The sequence below is a fragment of the Somniosus microcephalus genome, chromosome 12 (genome assembly GCF_052327205.1).
Source record: "Somniosus microcephalus isolate GS21.2 chromosome 12, FLI_Smic_1.0, whole genome shotgun sequence".
Classification (NCBI taxonomy): domain Eukaryota; kingdom Metazoa; phylum Chordata; class Chondrichthyes; order Squaliformes; family Somniosidae; genus Somniosus; species Somniosus microcephalus.
In genome coordinates, this window is record NC_140998.1 from 223,321,587 (window position 1) to 223,343,895 (window position 22,309).

The 22,309-nt window shown below is 48.2% G+C and overlaps 1 protein-coding gene across 1 annotated transcript in view; it reads left to right on the forward strand.

The window, feature by feature from the left end:
- The first annotated feature begins 1,477 nt into the window (after positions 1-1,477).
- Positions 1,478-22,309, forward strand: part of LOC147110184 (IgGFc-binding protein-like) — a 41,791-nt gene continuing 20,959 nt past the window's right edge. Inside the window, 9 exon segments of the mRNA XM_086002488.1 lie at positions 1,478-1,534; positions 2,673-3,005; positions 4,636-4,917; positions 6,666-6,821; positions 9,405-9,564; positions 10,400-10,809; positions 12,441-13,011; positions 15,740-16,338; positions 18,555-19,125. Coding sequence (XP_085858614.1) covers positions 1,478-1,534; positions 2,673-3,005; positions 4,636-4,917; positions 6,666-6,821; positions 9,405-9,564; positions 10,400-10,809; positions 12,441-13,011; positions 15,740-16,338; positions 18,555-19,125 — 3,139 coding nt within the window.

The window sequence follows — 22,309 nt, forward strand, 5'->3', positions numbered from 1 at the left end:
GTAGCCTGATCCTGCTCCTATTTTGTGTGTCTAATTCTGTTAGATTCAGGAGATGGTTCTGTGATAGTGGATTGGCGGTTAGGATCAGATCAGCCATGATCTTATTGAATGGCGGAGCAGGCTCGAGGGGCCGATTGGCCTACTCCTACTCCTATTTCTTATGTTCTTATGTTCTTATGTTCTTATGACCCATGCGGGTTCCCATAGCAACACCTTTGATTTGGAGGAAGTGAATGGAGTCAAAGGAGAAGTTGTTCAATGTGAGAACAATTTCAGTGAGACGGAGGAGGGTAGTGGTGGATGGGGACTGGTTGGGCCTCTGTTCAAGTAAGAAGCGGACCGCCCTCGGGCCATCCTGGTGGGGGATGGAGGTGTAGAGGGATTTTACGGCCCGATAAAACTCGAGTTGCTCTTCATCTTTTTAAGGCTTTATCCAACTGTACTGGCATCTTTAGGGAATTCTGCAGATCACTGCAACTTCTGGTAGTAATTAATATATAAACATTCCTGTTTCCTATTATAGATCTGCAATGGGAGCCCCGGAAAAGAGATTCTTATTAATATATTATGGTGAGTATTTGAAAACGAAGCATTTTTATTCCATTTGTGAATATTACTAACACTCCGCGAGTGGTAAAGCTAACACCTGAAATTATGGGATCTTCCTGCTTGGAGCTGATGCAACAAAACAAGGACTCGTGTCTCCGAGAGTAGAGAGCCCTGCAGTAAATTGCAGGGAGTTTTTTCATTCCAGATGATATTACGTCTTAATTCTTGATCAAAAATAGCAAAACATTCCGAGGAGTTGTGCGCAGTTAATATGGAGTGCGGATTGGTTCCTGGTTCAACGACTGGCGTGGGTTTATTCAATTACGATTTGACCCTGGTCCCGTGAGCTGTCACATTTACACACGAATACATGGTGTAAATTAAGGCTCAGACCTCTTCAGATGATTCTGTGATCCGGCTTCTAAAAGCGGACTTACATCTTAAACCAACTGCACCAGGGCGAATGTTCCTATCGCCTTGTCGTTGGTGAGAATGATTACAAGGAATGGAAGGGGTGGTGGTGGGGGGGTGGGGGGGGGTGGGGTGGGGGGCGGGGGGAGGTGTTTGCACTGTGGGGCTCTAAACCTGGCCACTGAGCCTCTTGGCCAGCATTGCCCGTCCTCTCCGCCCGGAGAATCCCGAATGGGTCCGACGGAGGGAGTGTAGCCTCCATTCGATGTGAACATCTTTGGGCGGGAGCACAAAACGGGCGGTAGCGAATCGGTAGAACGTTTTGCCCTGCAAAAGTCGGGCGGAACCCTTTCACTGAAAGGATATGTCTATGACTCTGTTCATTATGTAAAATGGTTACATTTGTTTAATGCATTTCCTTCTTTGTCACAGTTCTACTTACGGAAGCGGCAATATTGACGCATTGTACAGGTGAGATGCGTTTACATTGTATTTTGTTAAATACTATACTAGCAACATGGCGGATGTGCTTAGAACAGACAGGTACACAGTGCATTCGTCTGTTAACCTCTCGGTAAACGGGACAAATCGAGGGAAGTGGTGGGACAAAGAAAGGGGTGAGAGAGCCGGAGACAAAAGAGGAGTAATAGACGGAGAAAATGGACAGAAATATGCAGGCAAACAATGTGGGAGATCCCGGGGATGAGGGGATGGACATATGAGGAGAGGTTGAGTAGATTGGGACTCTACTCATTGGAGTTCAGAAGAATGAGAGGCGATCTTATTGAAACATATAAGATTGTGAAGGGGTTGGATCGGGTGGATGCGGGGAGGATGTTCCCGATGATGGATGAAACCAGAACTAGGGGGCATAGTCTTAGAATAAGGGGCTGCTCTTTCAAAACTGAGATGAGGAGGAACTACTTCACTCAGAGGGTGGTAGGTCCATGGAATATGCTGCCCCAAAAAGCTGTAGAAGTTACATCATTACATAAATTTAAAACAGAAATAGACAGTTTCCTAGAAGTAAAGGGAATTAAGGGTTACGGGGAGCGGGCAGGAATTTGGACATGAGTCTAGGTTCGGATCGGTCGTGGCCCTGTGGGTAGCGGAGCGGGCCCAGGGGCCGTGTAGCCTGATCCTGCTCCTATTCCGTGTGTCTAATTCTGTTAGATTCAGGAGATGGTTCTGTGATAGTGGATTGGCGGTTAGGATCAGATCAGCCATGATCTTATTGAATGGTGGAGCAGGCTCGAGGGGCCGATTGGCCTACTCCTGCTCCTATTTCTTATGTTCGTATGTTCTTATGTAAACGGAGAGACAGGAAGAGCGATAGAAGAGAGACAGAAACAGAGAGGGATGGGTAGAAAGTGAGAGAGAGCGCGATAGAAACAAGCAGATATATAGAGATAGAAAGAGAGATAGATAGAAACGAAGCCAGTTAGAGAGGTGAAGAGGAACAGACACAATAAAGAAAGATACAAGAGACAGAAAGAGAGAGAGAGATAAAAGAGAGAAAGAGGGACAGACCGGGACAGATATCGATATAGCGAAACAGACAGCGACGGAGAGCGGCAGAGAGATTGACAGAACGAGCGAAGGAGAAATAGAATGAGAGGAGAGATAGAGAAGGAAAGTGATAGAGGAAGGCAAAGAGAGAAAGATAGAAACAGACTCCCGGTAAAACGGAACGTTCACCCCCGGGGTATCAGGTGCCCGGTGATTTGAGCAAATTCCCAGAAGCATGGCCATTGACTGCGTTCCATGTCCCGGCCACTAAATTTCACAACCAGCAAAGTAGATCCAGCTTTTGGAGCTCGGCTCGTTCCCAAAGTAAAGAGCGCCGCGGCCATCTGGTCCGCTCGACAGCCCTCCTCACGCCGCCTCCATCGAGCATTTCTTCTGGGTTTACAGGCGATCTGTTCTATCCATTCGGCACCGGAAGTGGAGATGCAACGACCCCGAAGGTGGATGACGGCGGATCCCCCGAAATATCCATTTCAACGAGTTTCCCATTCTTCGAGACATCCTACAGATCCTTATACGTGAGTGTGATTCATGTTCCCGTGGACAGGGGCGAGGGTTGGGACCTGACACGGACACATGTCCCAGAGATACTGATTAGGGGTTAAGGTTGAAGCATTGACTGAGGTACATTAAACTGCAAATAGGCTCACAATTTAATATTGATTTCTGTCACAAATCACCAGCCACCTTCTATGAGATTGCTCTAATTCCCCAACATCAATTGCAGTTTAAAATCGAATCAATATAAAGTGAGATTTCCAGCTCTACCTCACTACCACATCTCTCGACCTCTCCACGGTCTCTAAATTGTCAGACCGCTTGTGCAACATACAGTTCTGGATGAGCAGAAATTTTCTGCGATTAAATATTGGGAAGACCGAAGCCATTGTTTTCGGTCCCTGCCACAAACTCTGTTCCCGAGCCACCGACTCCATCCCTCTCCCTAACATCTGTCTGAATCTGAACCACACTGTTCACAACCTTGGTGTCATAATTGACCCTGAAATGAGCTTCTAACCACATATCCTCAGCATAACTGAGAACGCCCACTTCCACCTCCGTAACATCGCCCGTCTCCGCCCTTGCCTCAGCTCATCCGCTGCTGAAACCTTCATCCATGCCTTTGTTACCTCTAGACTTGACTATTCCAATGCACCCCTGGCTGGCCTCCCACATTCCACCCTAGGTAAACTTGAGGTCATCCAAAACTCGACTGCCCGTGTCCTAACTTGCGCCAAGTCCCGTTCACCCATCTCCCCTGTGCTCGCTGACCTACATTGGCTCCCGGTTAAGCAACGCCTCGATTTCAAAATTCTAATCCTTGTTTTCAAATCCCTCCTTGGCCTCGCCCCTCCCTATCTCTGTTACCTCCTCCAGCCCCACAACCACCCCCCCCCCAGATATCTGCACTCCTTCAATCCTGCCATCTTGAGCATCCCTGATTATAATCACTCAATCATTGGTGGCCGTGCCTTCTGTTGCCTGGGCCCTAAGCTCTAGAATTCCTTGCCTAAACCTCTCCGCCTCGCTACCTCTCTTTCCTCCTGTAAGACGCTCCTTAAAACCTCCCTCTTTGACCAGGCTTTTGGTCACCATCCCTAATTTCTCCTTATGTGACTCGGTGTCAAAATTTTTGTCTTACAACACTCATGTGAAGCGCCTTTACTATGTTAAAGGCACTATATAAATACAAGTTGTTGTTGTTGTGTAGAGCAGATGTTCCCAGATGCTGATGGTGCTGCTGTGTTGGCAAGGCATGATTTTTTTTCTGTTATTCATTCATGGGATGTGGGCATCGCTAGCAAGCCCAGCATTTATACCCCATCCTAATTGCCCTTAACTGAGTGGCTTGCTGGGCCATTTCAGAGGGCAGTTAAGAGTCAACCACATTGCTGTGGGTCTGGAGTCACATATAGGCCAGACCGGGTAAGGACGGCAGATTTCCTTCTCTAAAGGACATTAGTGAACTAGATGGGTTTTTACGACAATCTGATAGTTTCATGGTCACCATTACTGATACTAGTTTTTTATTCCAGATTTATTTATTAACTGACTTTAAATTCCCCAGGCTGCCGTGGTGTGATTTGAAATCGTGTTCCCCAGGTCCTTAGTCTAGGCCAGATGTTAATTCTACATTTGTGCCCCCAGGTTAACAACAATGGTGTTGTCTCATTCGGAGTAACCGTGTCGCAGTACACACCCGACACATTTCCTCTCGCCGATGGCCGCGCCTTCATTGCTCCATTCTGGGCTGACGTGCACAACGGAATTGGAGGAGTGATTTACTACCGCGAAACCAGAGATGAGGTATTACTACAAAGGGCCACGGCTGATGTCAATAGATACACGCCTGGGCTCAGTTTCGAAGCCAAATGGATATTTGTGGCCACTTGGGATAGAGTTGCTTTCTATGGATCTCAATCAACAAAGGTATGACGTTCATTAATATATCGATAACCATTTTTCTCTCTGAAGTCCATTACAATGTGCACTGAAACCGACTGGGGGACTTGATTAATCATTGTCCTTTAATTATTCTCTGACTATATAAGCTGTGTCTTTATGCATCTCTCCACTTCACCTGACGAAGGAGCAGCGCTCCGAAAGCTTGTGACTTCAAATAAAGCTGTTGGACTGTAACCTGGTGTTGTGTGACTTCTTACATTTAATTTCTGAGACTGTGGTTGGAATCCACTCATGTATTATGAGTTGAATTCATCTTCTCGCTATTATCTGTACAAGTCCTGTGCGAAATCCGTTTGGATACTCCCAATACAGTTCTTTATTGGCTCCGTCCGCACCCCAAGAAACCACCCTAATTTAGCAATCTCACTCAAGAGCCAATGAAAGTGGTTGGACTGGGAATTGGAAATCCCACACTAATAGGTCGGATGCTGTTGTGAATTCAGCAGTAGTGGACATTGTTGGGCGATGGGAACTTTAATTGGCCGTTCTATATCTCACTTGAGAATAGTGGGAGAAACTATGATTTAAGTTTGTGTTTAAGGGTATATATATGTGATCCCTAATATGCTAATTACTGTGACAAAGTATTAATAATCCCTCCCACTAGTGTGAATACCATTTCTCTAGGTGTAGGTAGGCGGTCTTGGTGATGGACAGGATATGGGGCCGACAGTTTAGTTCAGAGTGCAAGAGGACGCTGAGGTTGCAAGCGGTCCGCTTCACCATGAGACAGTGGCCAGAGAGGGGAACAGAATCCGTGGTGAGGGGACGGAGTTTATGGCGGGGCCCAAAGAAGATGGTTTTGGTCTTCCCAATGCTTCACTGGAGGAAATTTCTGCTCATCCAGGACTGGATGTCAGACAAGCAGCCTGACAAATCAAAGACAGTGCAGGGGTCGAGAGAAGTGGTGGTCAGGTAGAGCTGGGTGTCCTCAGCGTACACATGGAAACTGACCCTGTCAGATGATGTCACCAAGGGGCTGCATGTAGATGAGGAATAGGAGGGGGCCAAGGATTGATCCTGGGGGGACTCCAGAGGTAATGGTGCGGGAGTGGGAAGAGAAGCCATTGCAGGCGATATTCTGGCTACAATTAAATAGATAGGAATGGAGCAAGGCGAGCGCAGTCCCCCACAGCTGGACTATGGAGGAAAGGCATTGGTGGAGGATGGTGTGGTCAACTGTGTCAAAGGCTGCAGAGAGGATCGAGAAGGATGAGGAGCGATAGTTCGCCATGGTCACAGTCACAGAGGATGTCAAATGTGACTTTGATAAGAGCGGTTTCAGTCCTGAGGCAGGGCCGGAAATCTGATTGGACGGGTTCAAAGGTGGAGTTGCAGGAAAGATGGGGGACAAGGGGTTTCCATAGATACATGTCGCAATCAGCTAAGTTCAGAGAAATTAGGAGCAGGTTATTAAAGCCGATGTTTAGAGGCCGATGTGTGCACTGACATAAGGTTGGAGTATAACGCTCTCAGACTGCGACACCTACAGGACAGGTACCTGGTGAGTGTTGTGCTACTTGTTGCTCTACACCGTGAAGCATTGGCTAGAGGGGTCAACAGTGTATGTTAAGTTTTATGATTATAGGGACCTCTGTGTTTCTTGTACAAGTCGCAACGTTTCTTCCACGTTTAGACTGAACCAACACCTAAACTGATGGTGTGAATTTATACTGACTGCTCTGAAAATAACTCAATTTATTCAATGCCAGCCTCGTTGTATATTGTAGGTGAACAGTTTTCAGGCGGTCCTCATCACCGATGGATTGCAATCGTTCATTATACTAAACTACGGAGACATTCAATGGACAACAGGGACGGCGAGTGGCGGTAGCGCTCAGACCGGACTCGGTGGGACAGCGGCACAGGTAAATAAGCAGATTAAAGGTTTTGCCATTTTCCTTCCTTCAGTGGCCTGAACATTTAGGTAATTGGAACCTAACCCGCCCGGCAAGAAACTGATGGGATCGCAACCTTCGCCCGTTTTTGCACCCCGCCCAATTTCTCAATCAGTTGGCAGAGATTCAGTGACAGGTGTCAGATTAATACACATCACAGACGAGGCTCTTCTTCCTCAGAACGCAGTACCTTGCAAGTCCCCCAAACGTTCTGGGTTTGTTTTTTCGCCACCGCCTCGCTCAACCCCTCCACTGCCTCTGTGCTGCCTCAATTCTTGTCCGACTTCCTGTCCTGGATGGGCAGAAATTATCGCCAGTTAAACATTGGGAAGACTGAAGCCATTATCTGTGCCCGCGCCATCGATTCTATCCCCCCTCCCCGCCCCTGGCCAATGTCTGAGGCTGAACCAGACCATTGACAACCTGGCGTCCCAATCGATTCTGACCCGCGCTTCTGACCTATGATCCTCTCTATCACCAAGGACCGCCTACTCCCCCCTTGGTAAACATAGAAGATAGGAGCAGGAGTAGGCCATTCGGCCCTTCGAGCCTGCTCCGCCATTCAATGCGATCATGGCTGATCATCCAAGTTCAATACCCGGTCCCTGCTTTCTCCCCATACCCCTTGATCCCTTTAGCCTTAAGAAATATATCTAACTCCTTCTTGAATATATTTAATGTATTGGCCTCTACTGCCTTCTGTGGTAGAGACTTCCACAGGTTCACCGCTCTCTGGGTGAAGAAATTCCTTCTCATTTCTGTCTTAAATGGCTTACCCCTTATCCTTAGACTGTGACCCATGGTTCTGGACCCCCTGACCATCGGGAACATCCTTCCAGCATCTAGTCTGTCCAGTCCTGTCAGAATTTTATAGGTTTCAATGAGATCCCCTCTCATTCTTCTAAACTCCAGTGAGTACAAGCACAATCGACCCAATCTCTCCTCGTATGTCATTCCTGCCATTCCAGGTATCAGCCTGGTGAATCTTCGCTGAACTCCCTCCATGGCAAGAACATCCTTCCTCAGATAAGGCGACCAAAACTGCACACAATACTCAAGATGTGGTTTCACCAAGGCCCTGTACAACTGCAGCAAGACATCCTTGTTCCTGTACTCGAACCCTCTTGCTACGAAGGCCAACATAACAATTGCCTTCTTAACCGCCTGCTGCACCTGCATGTTTACCTTCAGCGACTGGTGCACAAGGACACCCAGGTCTCGTTGCACTTCCCCGTCTCCCAATCTATTGCCATTCAGATAATAATCTGCCTTCCTGTTTTTGCCACCAAAGTGGATAACCTCACATTTATCCACGTTATATTGCATCTGCCATGCTTTTGCCCAATCACCCAACCTGTCCAAATCATCCTGGAGTTCCTCGGCATCCTCCTCACAGCACACACGCCCACCCAGCTTTGTGTCGTCTGCAAATTTGGAGATATTACATCTAGTTCCCTTGTCTAGATCATTAATATATATTGGTAACAGCACCCCACCCCGCCCTGCCTCGGCCCAGTCTGTGCTCAAACCCTCGTCCATGCATTTGCCACCTGGGACTCAAATGTTCCAATGTTCGTCTAGCCATCTTCCTTTATTTATGGTCAGTAAACTCCCTCCAGCGGAAGTCTGGCTGAGCTGAAATATTTAGTGGATGAAGGCTGAGCGGACGTCCGCCTGCCGTCTGTCTGTCATCTGTCTGCCTGTTTGTCTGTCTGTCTGTCTGTCTGTCTGTTTGTCTGTCTGTCTGTCTGTCATTTGTTTGTCTGTCATCTATCTGCCTGTCTGCCTGACGTCTGTCTATCTGCCTGTCTGTCGTTTGTCTGTCTGTCGTCTATCTGTCTGCCTGTCTATCTGTCTGTCTGTCATCTGTCTACCTATCTGTCTACCTGTCTGTCTGTCTATCTGTCTGTCATCTGTCTGTCATCTGTCTGCCTGAAGTCTGTCTGTCGTCTATCAGTCTGTCTGTCTGTCGTTTGTCTGTCGGTCATCTGTCTGCGTGTCTGTCGTCTATCTGTCTGTCATCTATCTGTCCGTCTGTCATCTGCCTGCTTGTCGCCCGTCTGCCTGTCTATCTATATATCCCACTTTTTATAACAACAGTTCGTCTACCCAGACTGTCGGTAAAGGTACTTCATTGGAGGAGTTATTTATGATGAGGTTCACACAGTTTCAACAATGGGATCCTCCCTGACCCAAACATTCCACCTCCGTGATCCTCCTCCTCAGTCTCTCGCAATGCCCCGTGAATTGAACTGATGTCGTTATTAACCAGTTTTTTCAACAAGGTTACTTTTGAAGAACGTTTTGTTTCGTGAGGGTTTATTACATGATCGTTTCGCGGAGTTTAACCTGATAATGGAGAGATAACACTCCAAGTACTGCCGTTACCGCAAGAGATACAGAATACAACTGTATATCAAAACATTCTGGACAACATATAAGTGATTAAAACGCATATAATTAGCAACTTGAGTAACTAGAGTTGGACCTAAGCACTTCAATTTCATCTTTAACAAACAATTGTATTAAAAGGCTTTTTGTTTCGCTGAATAGGCTGGTTTTAACAGCGGGAGTTCCACTCATTATTTCACCATTCCTGGATCGCAAACACCAGAGATAATCGACATCGAGTCGACAAGCAATGTGAACGAACCGGGCCGCTGGGTATTTAGGACAGACACTTTCAGTGTGGTGGGAGGCTGCATCTACAACGGTAGGAATATGTCACCTAATTAAACTAAAATATCAGAGCAAATGTTCGATTAATTGAGAGAGTGGTTAGCAAAGCATATGGGATCTTGGGTTTCATAAATAGAGGTATTGAGTACAAAAGTAGAGAAGTTATGCTGAACCTTTATAAAGCGCTGGTTAGGCCACAGCTGGAGTATTGCGTCCAGTTCTGGTCACCACACTTTAGGAAGGATGTGAAGGCCCTTGAGAGGGTGCAGAGGAGATTTCTCAGAATGGTTCCGGGGATGGGGGATCTTAGCTACAAGGACAGGTTGGAGAAGATGGATTTGTTTTCATTGGAGCAAAGGAGGTTGAGGGGTGATTTGATCGAGGTGTACAAGATTATGACGGGTTTGGATAGGCTAGACGGGGAAAGGCTGTTCCCACTAGCTGATGGTACAAGGACTAGCGGGGACACAGATTTAAGGTTTTGGGCAAGCGATAGTGGGGGTGTGAGGAAAAACTTTTTACGCAGCGAGTGGTGAGGACCTGGAACTCGTGGAAGCGGAGACACTCAATGTTTTCAAGGGGAGACTGGAGAGGCACTTGAGGGAAATAAAGCTGCAGGGATCCGGGGATAGAGCAGGGGGAGTGGGACTGACTGGGTTGCTCTACAGACTCGATGGGCCTCCTTCTGTGCCGTTATGACACTGTGACCCTAATCGGCAAAGATTTTCAATCGGAAAGGAACCTCGGGCGGAACTCAGCTAAGAGTCGTTAAAAGAGTCAGTTGCTGCAATGAGGTGATTGAATATCAGTGCAATCCGGAGCAAGGTGGGAAGGTCGCGTACTGTAATACTTCAACATTACTTTTACAGGGAAATTTATTCGGCGGGATGACACCTTTTGGACAACCGCCACCTGCGAAACAAAATGCAAATGCATCTCGGGAAATTCTCTGGAATGTCGACCTGAGTCGTGCGCTCCTTCCCAAATCTGTCTCTCCTCTTCCCCCTTCTACGCCTGCAAGGCCGCCGCCATTAAAACCTGCACCATATCCGGCGACCCCCACTACTACACTTTTGACGGACAGCTCTTCCATTTCCAAGGCACTTGCACCTACGTATTGTCTGAGTTGTGCCGCGCTGACGCCGACCTACCCTTTTACAGAGTCGAGGCAAAGAACGAGAACCGCGGAAACGCGGCAGTATCCTGGACCAGACTTGTTCGTCTGTTGGTCTACGGGACTGAGATTACAATGCTCAAAGGAGCCGCTGCCCAGGTCATGGTAAGCTAAGGGGGAATGGGACAATTGGGCTAAATCGAGCTCACCTTTTAGCACAGGCCTTATTCTATATTTATATTCTGTTAGTTAATAATATAAAGTAACACGACATCCACCTTTAAAGAATGTATCTTAGATTTGTGCCGTGATAATCATTAATGAATAAATATTTCAAATAAAGAATGATACAGGGCTATGGGGAGAGAGCGGGGCAGTGGGATTAGTTTGGGGATTGATACAGGGCTATGGGGAGAGAGCGGGGCAGTGGGATTAGTTTGGGGATTGATGCAGGGCTATGGGGAGAGAGCGGGGCAGTGGGATGAGTTTGTGATTGGTACAGGGCTATAGGCAGAGAGCGGAGCAGTGGGATTAGTTTGGGATTGATACAGGGCTATAGGCAGAGAGCGGGGCAGTAGGATTAGTTTGTGATTGGTACAGGGCTATAGGCAGAGAGTGGAGCAGTGGGATTAGTTTGGGATTGATACAGAGCTATGGGGAGAGAGCGGGGCAGTAGGAGTAGTTTGGGATTGGTACAGGGCTATGGGGAGACAGCGGGGCATTGGGATTAGTTTGGGATTGATACAGGGCTATGGGGATAGAGTGGGGCAGTGGGATTAGTTTGGGATTGATACAGGGCTATGGAGAGAGAGTGGGGCAGTGGGATTAGTTTGGGATTGATACAGGGCTATGGAGAGAGAGTGGGGCAGTGGGATTAGTTTGGGATTGATACAGGGCTATGGAGAGAGAGCGGGGCAGTGGGATTAGTTTGGGGATTGATGCAGGGCTATGGGGAGAGAGCGGGGCAGTGGGATTAGTTTGTGATTGGTACAGGGCTATAGGCAGAGAGTGGAGCAGTGGGATTTGTTTGGGATTGATACAGAGCTATGGGGAGAGAGCGGGGCAGTAGGATTAGTTTGGGATTGGTACAGGGCTATGGGGAGAGAGCGGGGCAGTAGGATTAGTTTGGGATTGATACAGGGCTATGGGGAGAGAGCGGGGCATTGGGATTAGTTTGGGATTGATACAGGCTATGTAGAGAGAGTGGGGCAGTGGGATTAGTTTGGGATTGATACAGGGCTATGGGGAGAGAGCGGGGCAGTGGGATTAGTTTGGGATTGATACAGGGTTATGGGGAGGGAGCGGGCAGTGGGATTAGTTTTTGATTGATGCAGGGCTATGGGGAGAGAGCGGGCAGTGGGATTAGTTTGGGATTGATACAGGGTTATGGGGAGGGAGCGGGCAGTGGGATCAGTTTTTGATTGATGCAGGCTATAGGGAGAGAGCAGGCAGTGGGATTAGCTTTGGATTGATGCAGGGCTATGGGGAGAGAGCGGGGCAGTGGGATTAGTTTGTGATTGATGCAGGGCTATGGGGAGAGAGCGGGGCAGTGGGATTAGCTTTGGATTGATGCAGGGCTATGGGGAGAGAGCGGGCAGTGGGATTAGCTTTGGAATTGATACAGGGCTATGGGGAGAGAGCCCTGTATGAATCTGCTTCCACCGCCCTTTCAGATAGCACATCCCAGATCACAACTCGCTGTGTGGTTATAAGTTATTTGGTTGAAACCAATAGGCAACGTGTTCTGGAGTCCGGTGTAACAGTCGCTGCCTGTTGTGTACAATTTTCATTTCCAGGTGAATGGGACTCGAACCTCGATCCCGATTGTCATCGGGGGCGGCCGGATCCGGGTGTACGCCAGCGGCTTTACAGTCACAGCCAGTACAGACTTCGGTCTGGATTTGACTTTCGACGGATCCCATCATGCGACCATCTCCCTCCCTACTAGTTATCAGAATGTCACTTGCGGGCTGTGTGGGAATATGAACGACGATCAAACGGACGAGTTCCAAATGCCCAATGGAAATGTCACTGGGTCGGAGGTGGAGTTCGGGAGGAGCTGGAGGGTCGCTGATAACGACTCGCTGTGCGAGGACCAGTGCGGCAGCGAGTGCCGGGTCTGCACGGCAGAGCAGAAGGTGCTGTACGGCGGCCAGGATTACTGCGGCCTCATGAACAGGGAGGGCGGCCCCTTCAGTTTCTGCAACTCCGTCATCCAGCCACAGCCTTTCCTCCAGAGCTGCATCTATGATCTCTGCGCTACCGAGGGCTACAGGCTGAGTCTGTGCCAGGCATTGCAAACCTATTCAGCGAGATGCCGGACCGAAGGGGTGCGAACAATATTATGGAGGAGGCCAGGACTGTGTGGTAAGCCCGTGAAACTGATTTGTGCTAACTTATCTTTACAAAGTTTATCTTATTTACAATCTTGTTTGCGGTACAACAGGTTCCTTCACTACCTATCGACCTTTCTCTATCTCCCTCACTCTCTCTTTCTCTCTATCTCTCAGTCTCACTCACTCACCAGATTTCATTTCCAGAGGGAACGATTGAAAAGCAGACACGTTGGCCCAGAACTTGGTGTCCGGGGGCTTGCCGCGCGTGCAAGCCCCCGATCTGCACCCACCCTACGCGCAGACATCTGAAGCCCGGGCCTGCTTGCATTTCCTGTCAAGTGGCCCGGTTCTGATGTCGGCGCGCGATGTGCTAACCTGATCCAGCGGCGTAGTTAGTGCGATGTGCCGGCTGGGACCAGGTGAGCACTGTACAACCAATCAGGGGAGGGGAAACTCATTCATGAGTTTGAGAGTAATAGCTGTCAAACTCATGAAAACTACGGGGGCCCAAAACACTATTTAAACTTTAAATAAAAATTTAAAAAACATCCCAATCATTAAATTAAGTATAAATAAGTTAAAAAAATAATTTAAACAATAATTCTTTTTTATGAAAAAAATAAATTTTTAATAAAAAGGTTCTAAAACTAAACTTACCTTATTGTAGATTCTTTAAAATAATAAACCTGTGGAAAACAAATTCTACATTGCACTAAAACACCACTTACCTGTAAAAATAAATACTTATGTGTGCTTTTCACAAGCGAAAAGACCGGAGTCCTTCACACATGCGCAAATCCCCCAAAACAGAGGAAATCCAAGACGCACGCGCTGCCCCCTACAGCGCACGCGCTAGCCTCTTCAACTCTTGGGTTAGAGGAGAGGAAATGCCGGTTTTCAGCGCATGCGCTGTGCATGCTGAAAACGGCATCTCCTCTGGCCGGACGCTTGAGTACCCCTTCCGTACTCACGCGTTTGGGGAGGAATTTCTGCCCCATTATGTTAAATGTGTATATAACCTTGGTTAGACCACATTTGGAGCACTGTGCACAGTTCTGGTCTCTATATACCTTGGTTAGACCACACTTGGAGCACTGTGCACAGTTCTGGTCTCTATATACCTTGGTTAGACCACACTTGGAGCACTGTGCACAGTTCTGGTCTCTATATACCTTGGTTAGACCACACTTGGAGCATTGTGCACAATTCTGGTCTCCATATACCTTGGTTAGACCACACTTGGAGCACTGTGCACAATTCTGGTCTCCATATACCTTGGTTAGACCACACTTGGAGCACTGTGCACAATTCTGGTCTCCATATACCTTGGTTAGACCACACTTGGAGCACTGTGCACAATTCTGGTCTCCATATACCTTGGTTAGACCACACTTGGAGCACTGTGCACAATTCTGGTCTCCATATACCTTGGTTAGACCACACTTGGAGCACTGTGCACAGTTCTGGTCTCCATATACCTCGGTCAGACCACACTTGGAGCACCGTGCACAGTTCTGGTCTCCATATACCTTGGTTAGACCACACTTGGAGCACTGTGCACAGTTCTGGTCTCCATATACCTTGGTTAGAACAACTTGCAGCATTGTGCACAGTTCTCGTCTCCATATACATTGGTTAGACCACACTTGGAGCACTGTGCACATTTCTGGTCTCTATATACCTTGGTAAAACCACACCTGGAGAACTGTGCCCAGTTCTGCTCTCCATATACCTTGGTTAGACCATACCTGGAGCACTGTGCCCAGTTCTGCTCTCCATATACCTTGGTAAGACCACACCTGGAGCACTGTGCACAGTTCTGGTGTCCATAAACCTCGGTTTGACCACACTTGGAGCACTGTGCACAGTTCTGGTGTCCATAAACCTCGGTTTGACCACACTTGGAGCACTGTGCACAGTTCTGGTCTCCATGTACCTTGACTGGGCCACACTTGGATCACTGTGCACAGTTCTGGTCTATATATACCTTGGTTAGACCCAACTTGGAGCACTGTGCACAGTTCTGGTCTCCATATACCTTGGTTCGACCAACTTGCAGCATTGTGCACAGTTCTGATCTCCATATACCTTGGTTAGACCACACTTGGAGCACTGTGCACTGTTCTGGTCTCGATATACCTTGGTTAGACCACACTTGGAGCACTGTGCACAGTTCTGGTCTCCATATACCTTGGTTAGACCAACTTGCAGCATTATGCACAGTTCTCATCTCCATATACATTGGTTAGACCACACTTAGAGCACTGTGCACATTTCTGGTCTCTATATACCTTGGTAAGACCACACCTGGAGCACTGTGCACAGTTCTGGTGACCATAAACCTCGGTTTGACCACACTTGGAGCACTGTGCACAGTTCTGGTCTCCATGTACCTTGACTGGGCCAAATGTGGAGCACTGTGCACAGTTCTGGTCTCCACATACCTCGGTTAGATCACACTTGGAGCACTGTGCACAATTCTGGTCTCCACATACCTCGGTTAGATCACACTTGGAGCACTGTGCACAGTTCTGGTCTCCATATACCTTGGTTAGACCACACCTGGAGCACTGTGCACAGTTCTGGTCTCCATATACCTTGGGTAGACCCCAGTTGGAACACTGTGGTGGGAGACAGGCAGTGGAAGATCGGTCGCTTGTTTAATATCCCGCGCGAGTTTCCTTTTGATAAATGTGACAATTCAACCATTGTGTTGGTCTCTCTACTCAATGTTAACACCTTGTAATTATGTTTTCCAGAAATTTCCTGTCCGGCGCACAGTCACTACGACCCCTGCAGTTCCGCTTGTCCTGCCAGTTGCGCCGATACAACGGCGCCTTTTTTCTGCAACCAGCCTTGTACAGAAAGCTGTAAGTGCGACAGTGGCTACATCCTGAGCGGCGGAATCTGTGTGGCCCTCAGTCAGTGTGGCTGCTCATTCCAAGGTCATTATTACAGCAAAGGCGACACCGTCATCCTGACAGACACCTGCAGTAGAAAATGCACCTGTTGGAACGCGACCCTGGGCCTGACCTGTGAAGATTTCGGCTGCAGTGTCCATGAAGACTGCCGCCTGGTGGGCGGAGTGCGTGGCTGCTATCCGCGAGAGCGCGGCACCTGCTGGGCCGCAGGTGACCCCCATTATCACACCTTTGATGGGAAGGCCTTTGATTTCCAAGGGACTTGTAAATACACCTTCAGTAAGTACTGCGGCCGAGCAGGAAACCTCACAATGTTCAGCGTTGAGGTGGAGAACGAGCAGCGCGGCTCCACGGCCGTGTCCTGGACACGTCTAGTTGAAGTCCAGGTGTATGGACATCAGATCCGGGTGACGAGGGGTGAAACTGCCAAAGTTCAGGTAAATCCCAGGATTATGTGTCAATCCCAAAATGAACGGAGACAATAAATTGTGTTGGTGATGATCCGCAATGGGAGGTTGAAGCGGCGGAGTGTTTTTTTTAGAGATATGAGCTACGTTTGCCCGCAGTCACTAAAGACCAGAAAGCATTAGATTCCAGAATGAAATATGCTCAAAGATCAACCAATTGTTTTGGACGCGCCGCCATGATAGTTAAATTGCCTCTGATATTCCTCGGTTATCGCTCTTGAGGACCCTCACCGGTGTGTGATTAGCACTTTTGAAAATCAGACCTGCTAAATTAATTACATGGGGAACGATAAAGGGGGATCAACAGAACGACTGAAAACCTTCCGCGAGTGTGCTTTGAAAAATACAGGAGACCGCAGATGGAAATAGGAGGAGGCCAATCAGCTCCTTGAGCCGCTGCCACCATAGATCATGGCTGACCTGTGACCTAACTCTTCCCATCCGCCTTGGCCGCATATCATTAATACCCTTTGCTCGCAAAAAATCCATCGAACTCGGATTTAACATTATTAATTGATCCCAAACATCGACTGCTATCTACTATAAAATTCTAACAGGACTGGACAGACTAGATGCAGGAAGGATGTTCCTGATGGTCGGGGAGTCCAGAACCAGGGGTCACAGTCTAAGGATAAGGGGTAAGCCATTTAGGACAGAAATGAGGAGGAATTTCTTCACCCAGAGAGAGTGGTGAACCTGTGGAATTCTCTACCACAGAAGGCAGTGGAGGCCAATTCATTAAATATATTCAAGAAGGAGTTAGATATATTTCTTAAGGCTAAAGGGATCAAGGGATATGGGGAGAAAGCAGGGACAGGGTACTGAATTTGGATGATCAGCCATGATCTCAGTGAATGGCGGAGCAGGCTCGAGGGGCCGAATGGCCGACTCCTGCTCCTATCTTCTATGCTTCGATGTTTCTTCCTGGGGAAGAGAGTTCCACACTTCTGCCACCCTTTGCGTGAAAACGTGTTTCCTAATTTCTCCCCTGAGTGGCCTGGCTCTGATTTTAAGGTTGTGTCCCCTTGCACTCGACTCCCCCCACCAACGAAATAAGTTCCTTTCTATCTACCCTATCAATTCCTTTCCAAATCCTCAAAGACCTCAATCACGTCGCCCCTTTACCTTTTATATCCCAGGGAACACAGGCCTAGTTTACGTAGTCTCGCCTCACCTGAGAGAAGTATGGAACATGACTTTAGGATAACTAAATGTGAAGATACAGTCGGGATCAGCCAACAATCGTGCTTGGGGTTTGAGGGGAGACCGCGACACACAAACACATCATCAGCTGGGGAAAAGATTTGGGGAAAGGCGGATTTCTCTTCGATTCTCAGGGGGACAGATTATCAGGAAAAGTAAGTGGTTCTGGGTCGGTCCATATCTTTAACAATGAACAGATTCAGCGGCAGTCAGGGGCTTGATGTTGACTGAAGTATTTGTTTGCTTTGGGTGAAAGTTTGCGGAACCTCATCGGTGTGGGGAATCCCGGATTCACGATCAGGAACGGGCGTGCCGGCTGCAGATTCCATGCTGCCTTATTTTAGTTAGGCCACAGCTAGAGTGCTGGGTGCAGTTCTGGTCAGCACATTACAGGAACGATGTGACCGCACTAGAGAGGGTACAGAGGAGATTTACCAGGGTGTTGCCTGGGCTAGGGAATTTTAGCGATGATGATAGATTGGATAGGCTGTTTTTTTTCCCTTTGGAACAGAGGAGGCTGAGGGGAAATGTAATTGAGGCGTATACAATGATGAGGTGCCTGGATAGAGTGGATAGGAAGGACCTATTTCCCTTAGCAGAGAGGTCAATAACCAGGGGGCAGAGATTTAAAGTCATTGCTCGGAGGTTTAGAGGGGAGTTGAGGAGAACTTGTTTCACCCAGAGGGTGGTGGGGGTCTGGAACTCACTGCCTGAAAGGGTGGTGGAGGCAGAGACCCTCATCACATTTAAAAAGCACTTGGATATACACTTGAAGTGCCGTAACCTACAGGGCTACGGACCAAGAGCTGGGAAGTGGGATTAGGCTGGATCGTTCTTTGTCGGCCCGCACGGACACGATGGGCCGAATGGCCTCCTTCTGTGACGTAAATTTCTATGATTCTATGACCAACGCGGGGATGAAGCGGTGTAGCTTTCACCTTTTTCAATGACATGTTTTATGTATTTTTATCCCCTGTTTGCAGGTAAATGGCGAGTCCTTTAATTTACCAGTAACATTGGAGTCTGGTAAAATTCACCTTTCCCACAGCGGCTCGGCGGCCGTGCTGCAGACGGATTTTGGCCTCAGTGTCTCCTATGACTGGCACCATTACGCGGTAGTGACAGTTCCAGGGACCTATTCCGGGTCTCTGTGCGGACTCTGCGGGAATTTCAACGGAGACCCGGCTGACGATTTCCTGTCTCCCAATGGCACAGCGCTCGCCGCAGCCTCAGCGTTTGGGAACAGCTGGAAAAGTCCAACCTCTGGCGCTCGGTGCGGGGACGACACCGGCCCAGCGGGGCCCCCGTGCACCGAAGAAGCGCGCCGTGTCTACACCTCGGAAAGTCACTGCGGCATCCTGAGCAACGCCAGTGGGCCTTTCCGCCAATGCCATTCGGCGCTGAACCCGACAATTTACTCCGACAACTGTGCCTTCGATCTGTGCGCATTGGCGGGAAACCACGAGTCCCTGTGTCAGGCGATTGAGTCTTATGCATCGGAGTGTCAGAGAAGAGGCGTCGCAATAGGAGATTGGAGAAACGCAACTCACTGTGGTAATGAAATGCTTACTGTTTAACTATCACCTACACAGCATTTATACTTCCGCCCGAGCTTACTCTTATTAGGGCTGAATCCCTACTTCGGTCATCGCTCTCACTAATAACCACTTGATCGATTGCCTCCTATACAAATTCCACAGAAACATAGAAACATAGAAGATAGGAGCAGGAGTTGGCCATTCAGCCCCTCGAGCCAGCTCCGCCATTCAATGCGATCGTGGCTGATCATCCAGACTCATTACCCTGTCCCTGCTTTCTCCCCATACCCCTTGATCCCTTTAGCCTTAAGAAATATATCCAACTCCTTCTTGAATATATTTAATGTATTGGTCTCTACTGCCTTCTGTGGTAGAGAATTCCACAGCTTCACCACTCTCTGGGTGAAGAAATTCCTCCTAATTTCTGTCCTAAATGGCTTACCCCTTATCCTTAGACTGTGACCCCTGGTTCTGGACTGCCCGACCATCGGGAACATCCTTCCTGCATCTAGTCTGTCCAGTCCTGTCAGAATTTTTTAAGAGGCCCTCTTTACCACACCTCTGCTGGCCAGTTGCAACTGGCTCCCCATCTCCCCGAGCACCGATTGGAAATTCCTTTTCTTCCTTTATGCGTCCCTTCATGGCCTCAGCACAGGCCATTTCTGCAAAGTTCTGCAGCCTGAAATCTGAACCTGCAGCTGTGGTCCTCCCACACCGGGAGCATGTGCCCCCCCCCCCCAGGCTGCCTCACTTGGTGGCATCCGTCATCTCGGCATTAACCTTCTTAACCGGTTAACCCTCTCCCTGCCTCCAAACGTCTGTTCGAAGCTTACACTGCCGACCGCGCTTTCACTGAGCATCTCCAATTATGCCAATATCGCATCTCCAATTACGCCAGTATCGCATCTCCAATTATGCCAATATCGCATCTCCAATTACTCCAATATTGCATCTCCAATTATGCCAATATCGCATCTCCAATTACGCCAATATCGCATCTCCAATTACGCCACTATCACATCTCCAATTATGCCAATATCGCATCTCCAATTACGCCACTATCACATCTCCAATTACGCCAATATCGCATCTCCAATTACGCCACTATCACATCTCCAATTACGCCAATATCACATCTCCAATTACGCCAATATCGCATCTCCAATTACGCCACTATCACATCTCCAATTACGCCAATATCGCATCTCCAATTACGCCAATATCACATGGTCAGTCTCCGCATGACGGGGCTTGAAGCGCTTCATTGCCCCAAAAGGAGATGGACAAATCAGAAACCGAAGAATTTGCTCGTAAATCGCTGTTCAGTATCGATCACTTTACTTGGTTCAGTTTGAAATTTTGTCATGAATAATTCTGCAATGTGTGTGTATGTGCGAGTGTTTGACTGATCGAGAGATTACCCGAGTTCAGCGAGCTCACTGCCGCATTCTGTGCTGTGAAATTCTACAGGGTCAAATTTCGCTCGGGTACAGTAGTGTAGTAATTATATTACTGGGCTGGTGATCTAATAGAAAGTGAGTTCAGATCCCACTATGGGCAGTTGGGGAATTTAAATTCAGTTTTAACAACCTGGAATTAAAAAAACTGACATCAGTAAAAGTGACCACGAAGCTGTCAGATTGTCATTAAAAACCCAACGTCTGTTAGGGAAGGATCCCTGTCGTCCTCGTCCACCTTGGCCTATTTAAGACTCCAGCCCCACACCTACTGAGTTGGCTTTTAACTGTCTGCTGAAAGTGTCCTAGCCAGCCACTTCTCTGCTTCAAGCCAAGCTATGAAGATTGAAGAAGGCTTGGCAGGGCAGCTGGGGAGGGGAAATAAACGCTGGCCTCACGGGTGAGGTCCCTATCTCGAGAAACAATTGAAAACAAATGTGAGGTTATCCACTTTGGTGGCAAAAACAGGAAGGCAGATTATTATTTGAATGGCAATAGATTGGGAGAAGGGGAAGTGCAACGAGACCTGGGTGTTCTTGTGCACCAGTCGCTGAAGGTAAGCATGCAGGTGCAGCAGGCGGTTAAGAAGGCAAATGGTATGTTGGCCTTCGTAGCGAGAGGATTCGAGTACAGGAACAAGGATGTCTTGCTACAGTTGTACAGGGCCTTGGTGAGACCACACCTTGAGTATTGTGTGCAGTTTTGGTCGCCTTACCTGAGGAAGGATGTTCTTGCCATGGAAGGAGTGCAGCGAAGATTCACCAGACTGGTACCTGGGATGGCAGGAATGACGTATGAGGAGAGATTGGGTCGATTGGGCTTGTACTCGCTGGAGTTTAGAAGATTGAGAGGGGATCTCATCGAAACCTATAAAATTCTGTCAGGCCTGGACAGACTAGATGCAGGAAGGATGTTTCTGATGGCGGGGGAGTCCAGAACCAGGGGTTACAGTCAAAGGATAAGGGGTAAGCCATTTAGGACTGAAATGCGGAGGAATTTCTTCACCCAGAGAGTGGTGAACCTGTGGAATTCTCTGCCACAGAGGGCAGTGGAGGCCAGTTCATTAAATATATTCAAAAAGGAGTTAGATATATTTCTTAAGGCTAAAGGGATCAAGGGATATGGGGAGAAGGTAGGGACCTGGTACTGAATTTGGATGATCAGCCATGATCGCATTGAACGGCGGAGCAGGCTCGAAGGGCCGAATGGCCTACTCCTGCTCCTATCTTCTATGTTTCTATGTTTGTTGCAGAGTGAAAATCGGGGTGTCAAATGGGCGGCCGATCGGCCACCGCCTGTTTAACCTCCCATCCGTAATGGTGAAAAATCACCCTATATTAACACAATTATGGCTTTTTAATCGCATACGTGGGAGAATGTCTGAGTTGCCATGGCTGTTTGAGAGATAATTGCAATTTGCCAAACTGAGGAGCGAGAACTTCACCGCTGGCCCTGCCTGGTAATGTTCTCTATACCAGAGATGCCTGCCTTTTCACTATTTCTGGGGAGACGATAAACACTTTCTTTTCAAACTTCTCTAGATTTTCGTTCGAAAAAAGTAACTCGGCGAAATCTTTACAGGAGCATTTATCAGATTCCAGCACCGCCGTCAGAATTTCACCCATGAATTGTAAACAATCTCTAACGATAAGCCAGGTCTTTAGAACCATCTGTCCCATCGCCCCCGAATGGTCTTAATTTCAGTCTTCCTTCCCTCAGCCTTTCTATCTGATCTTTGACTAG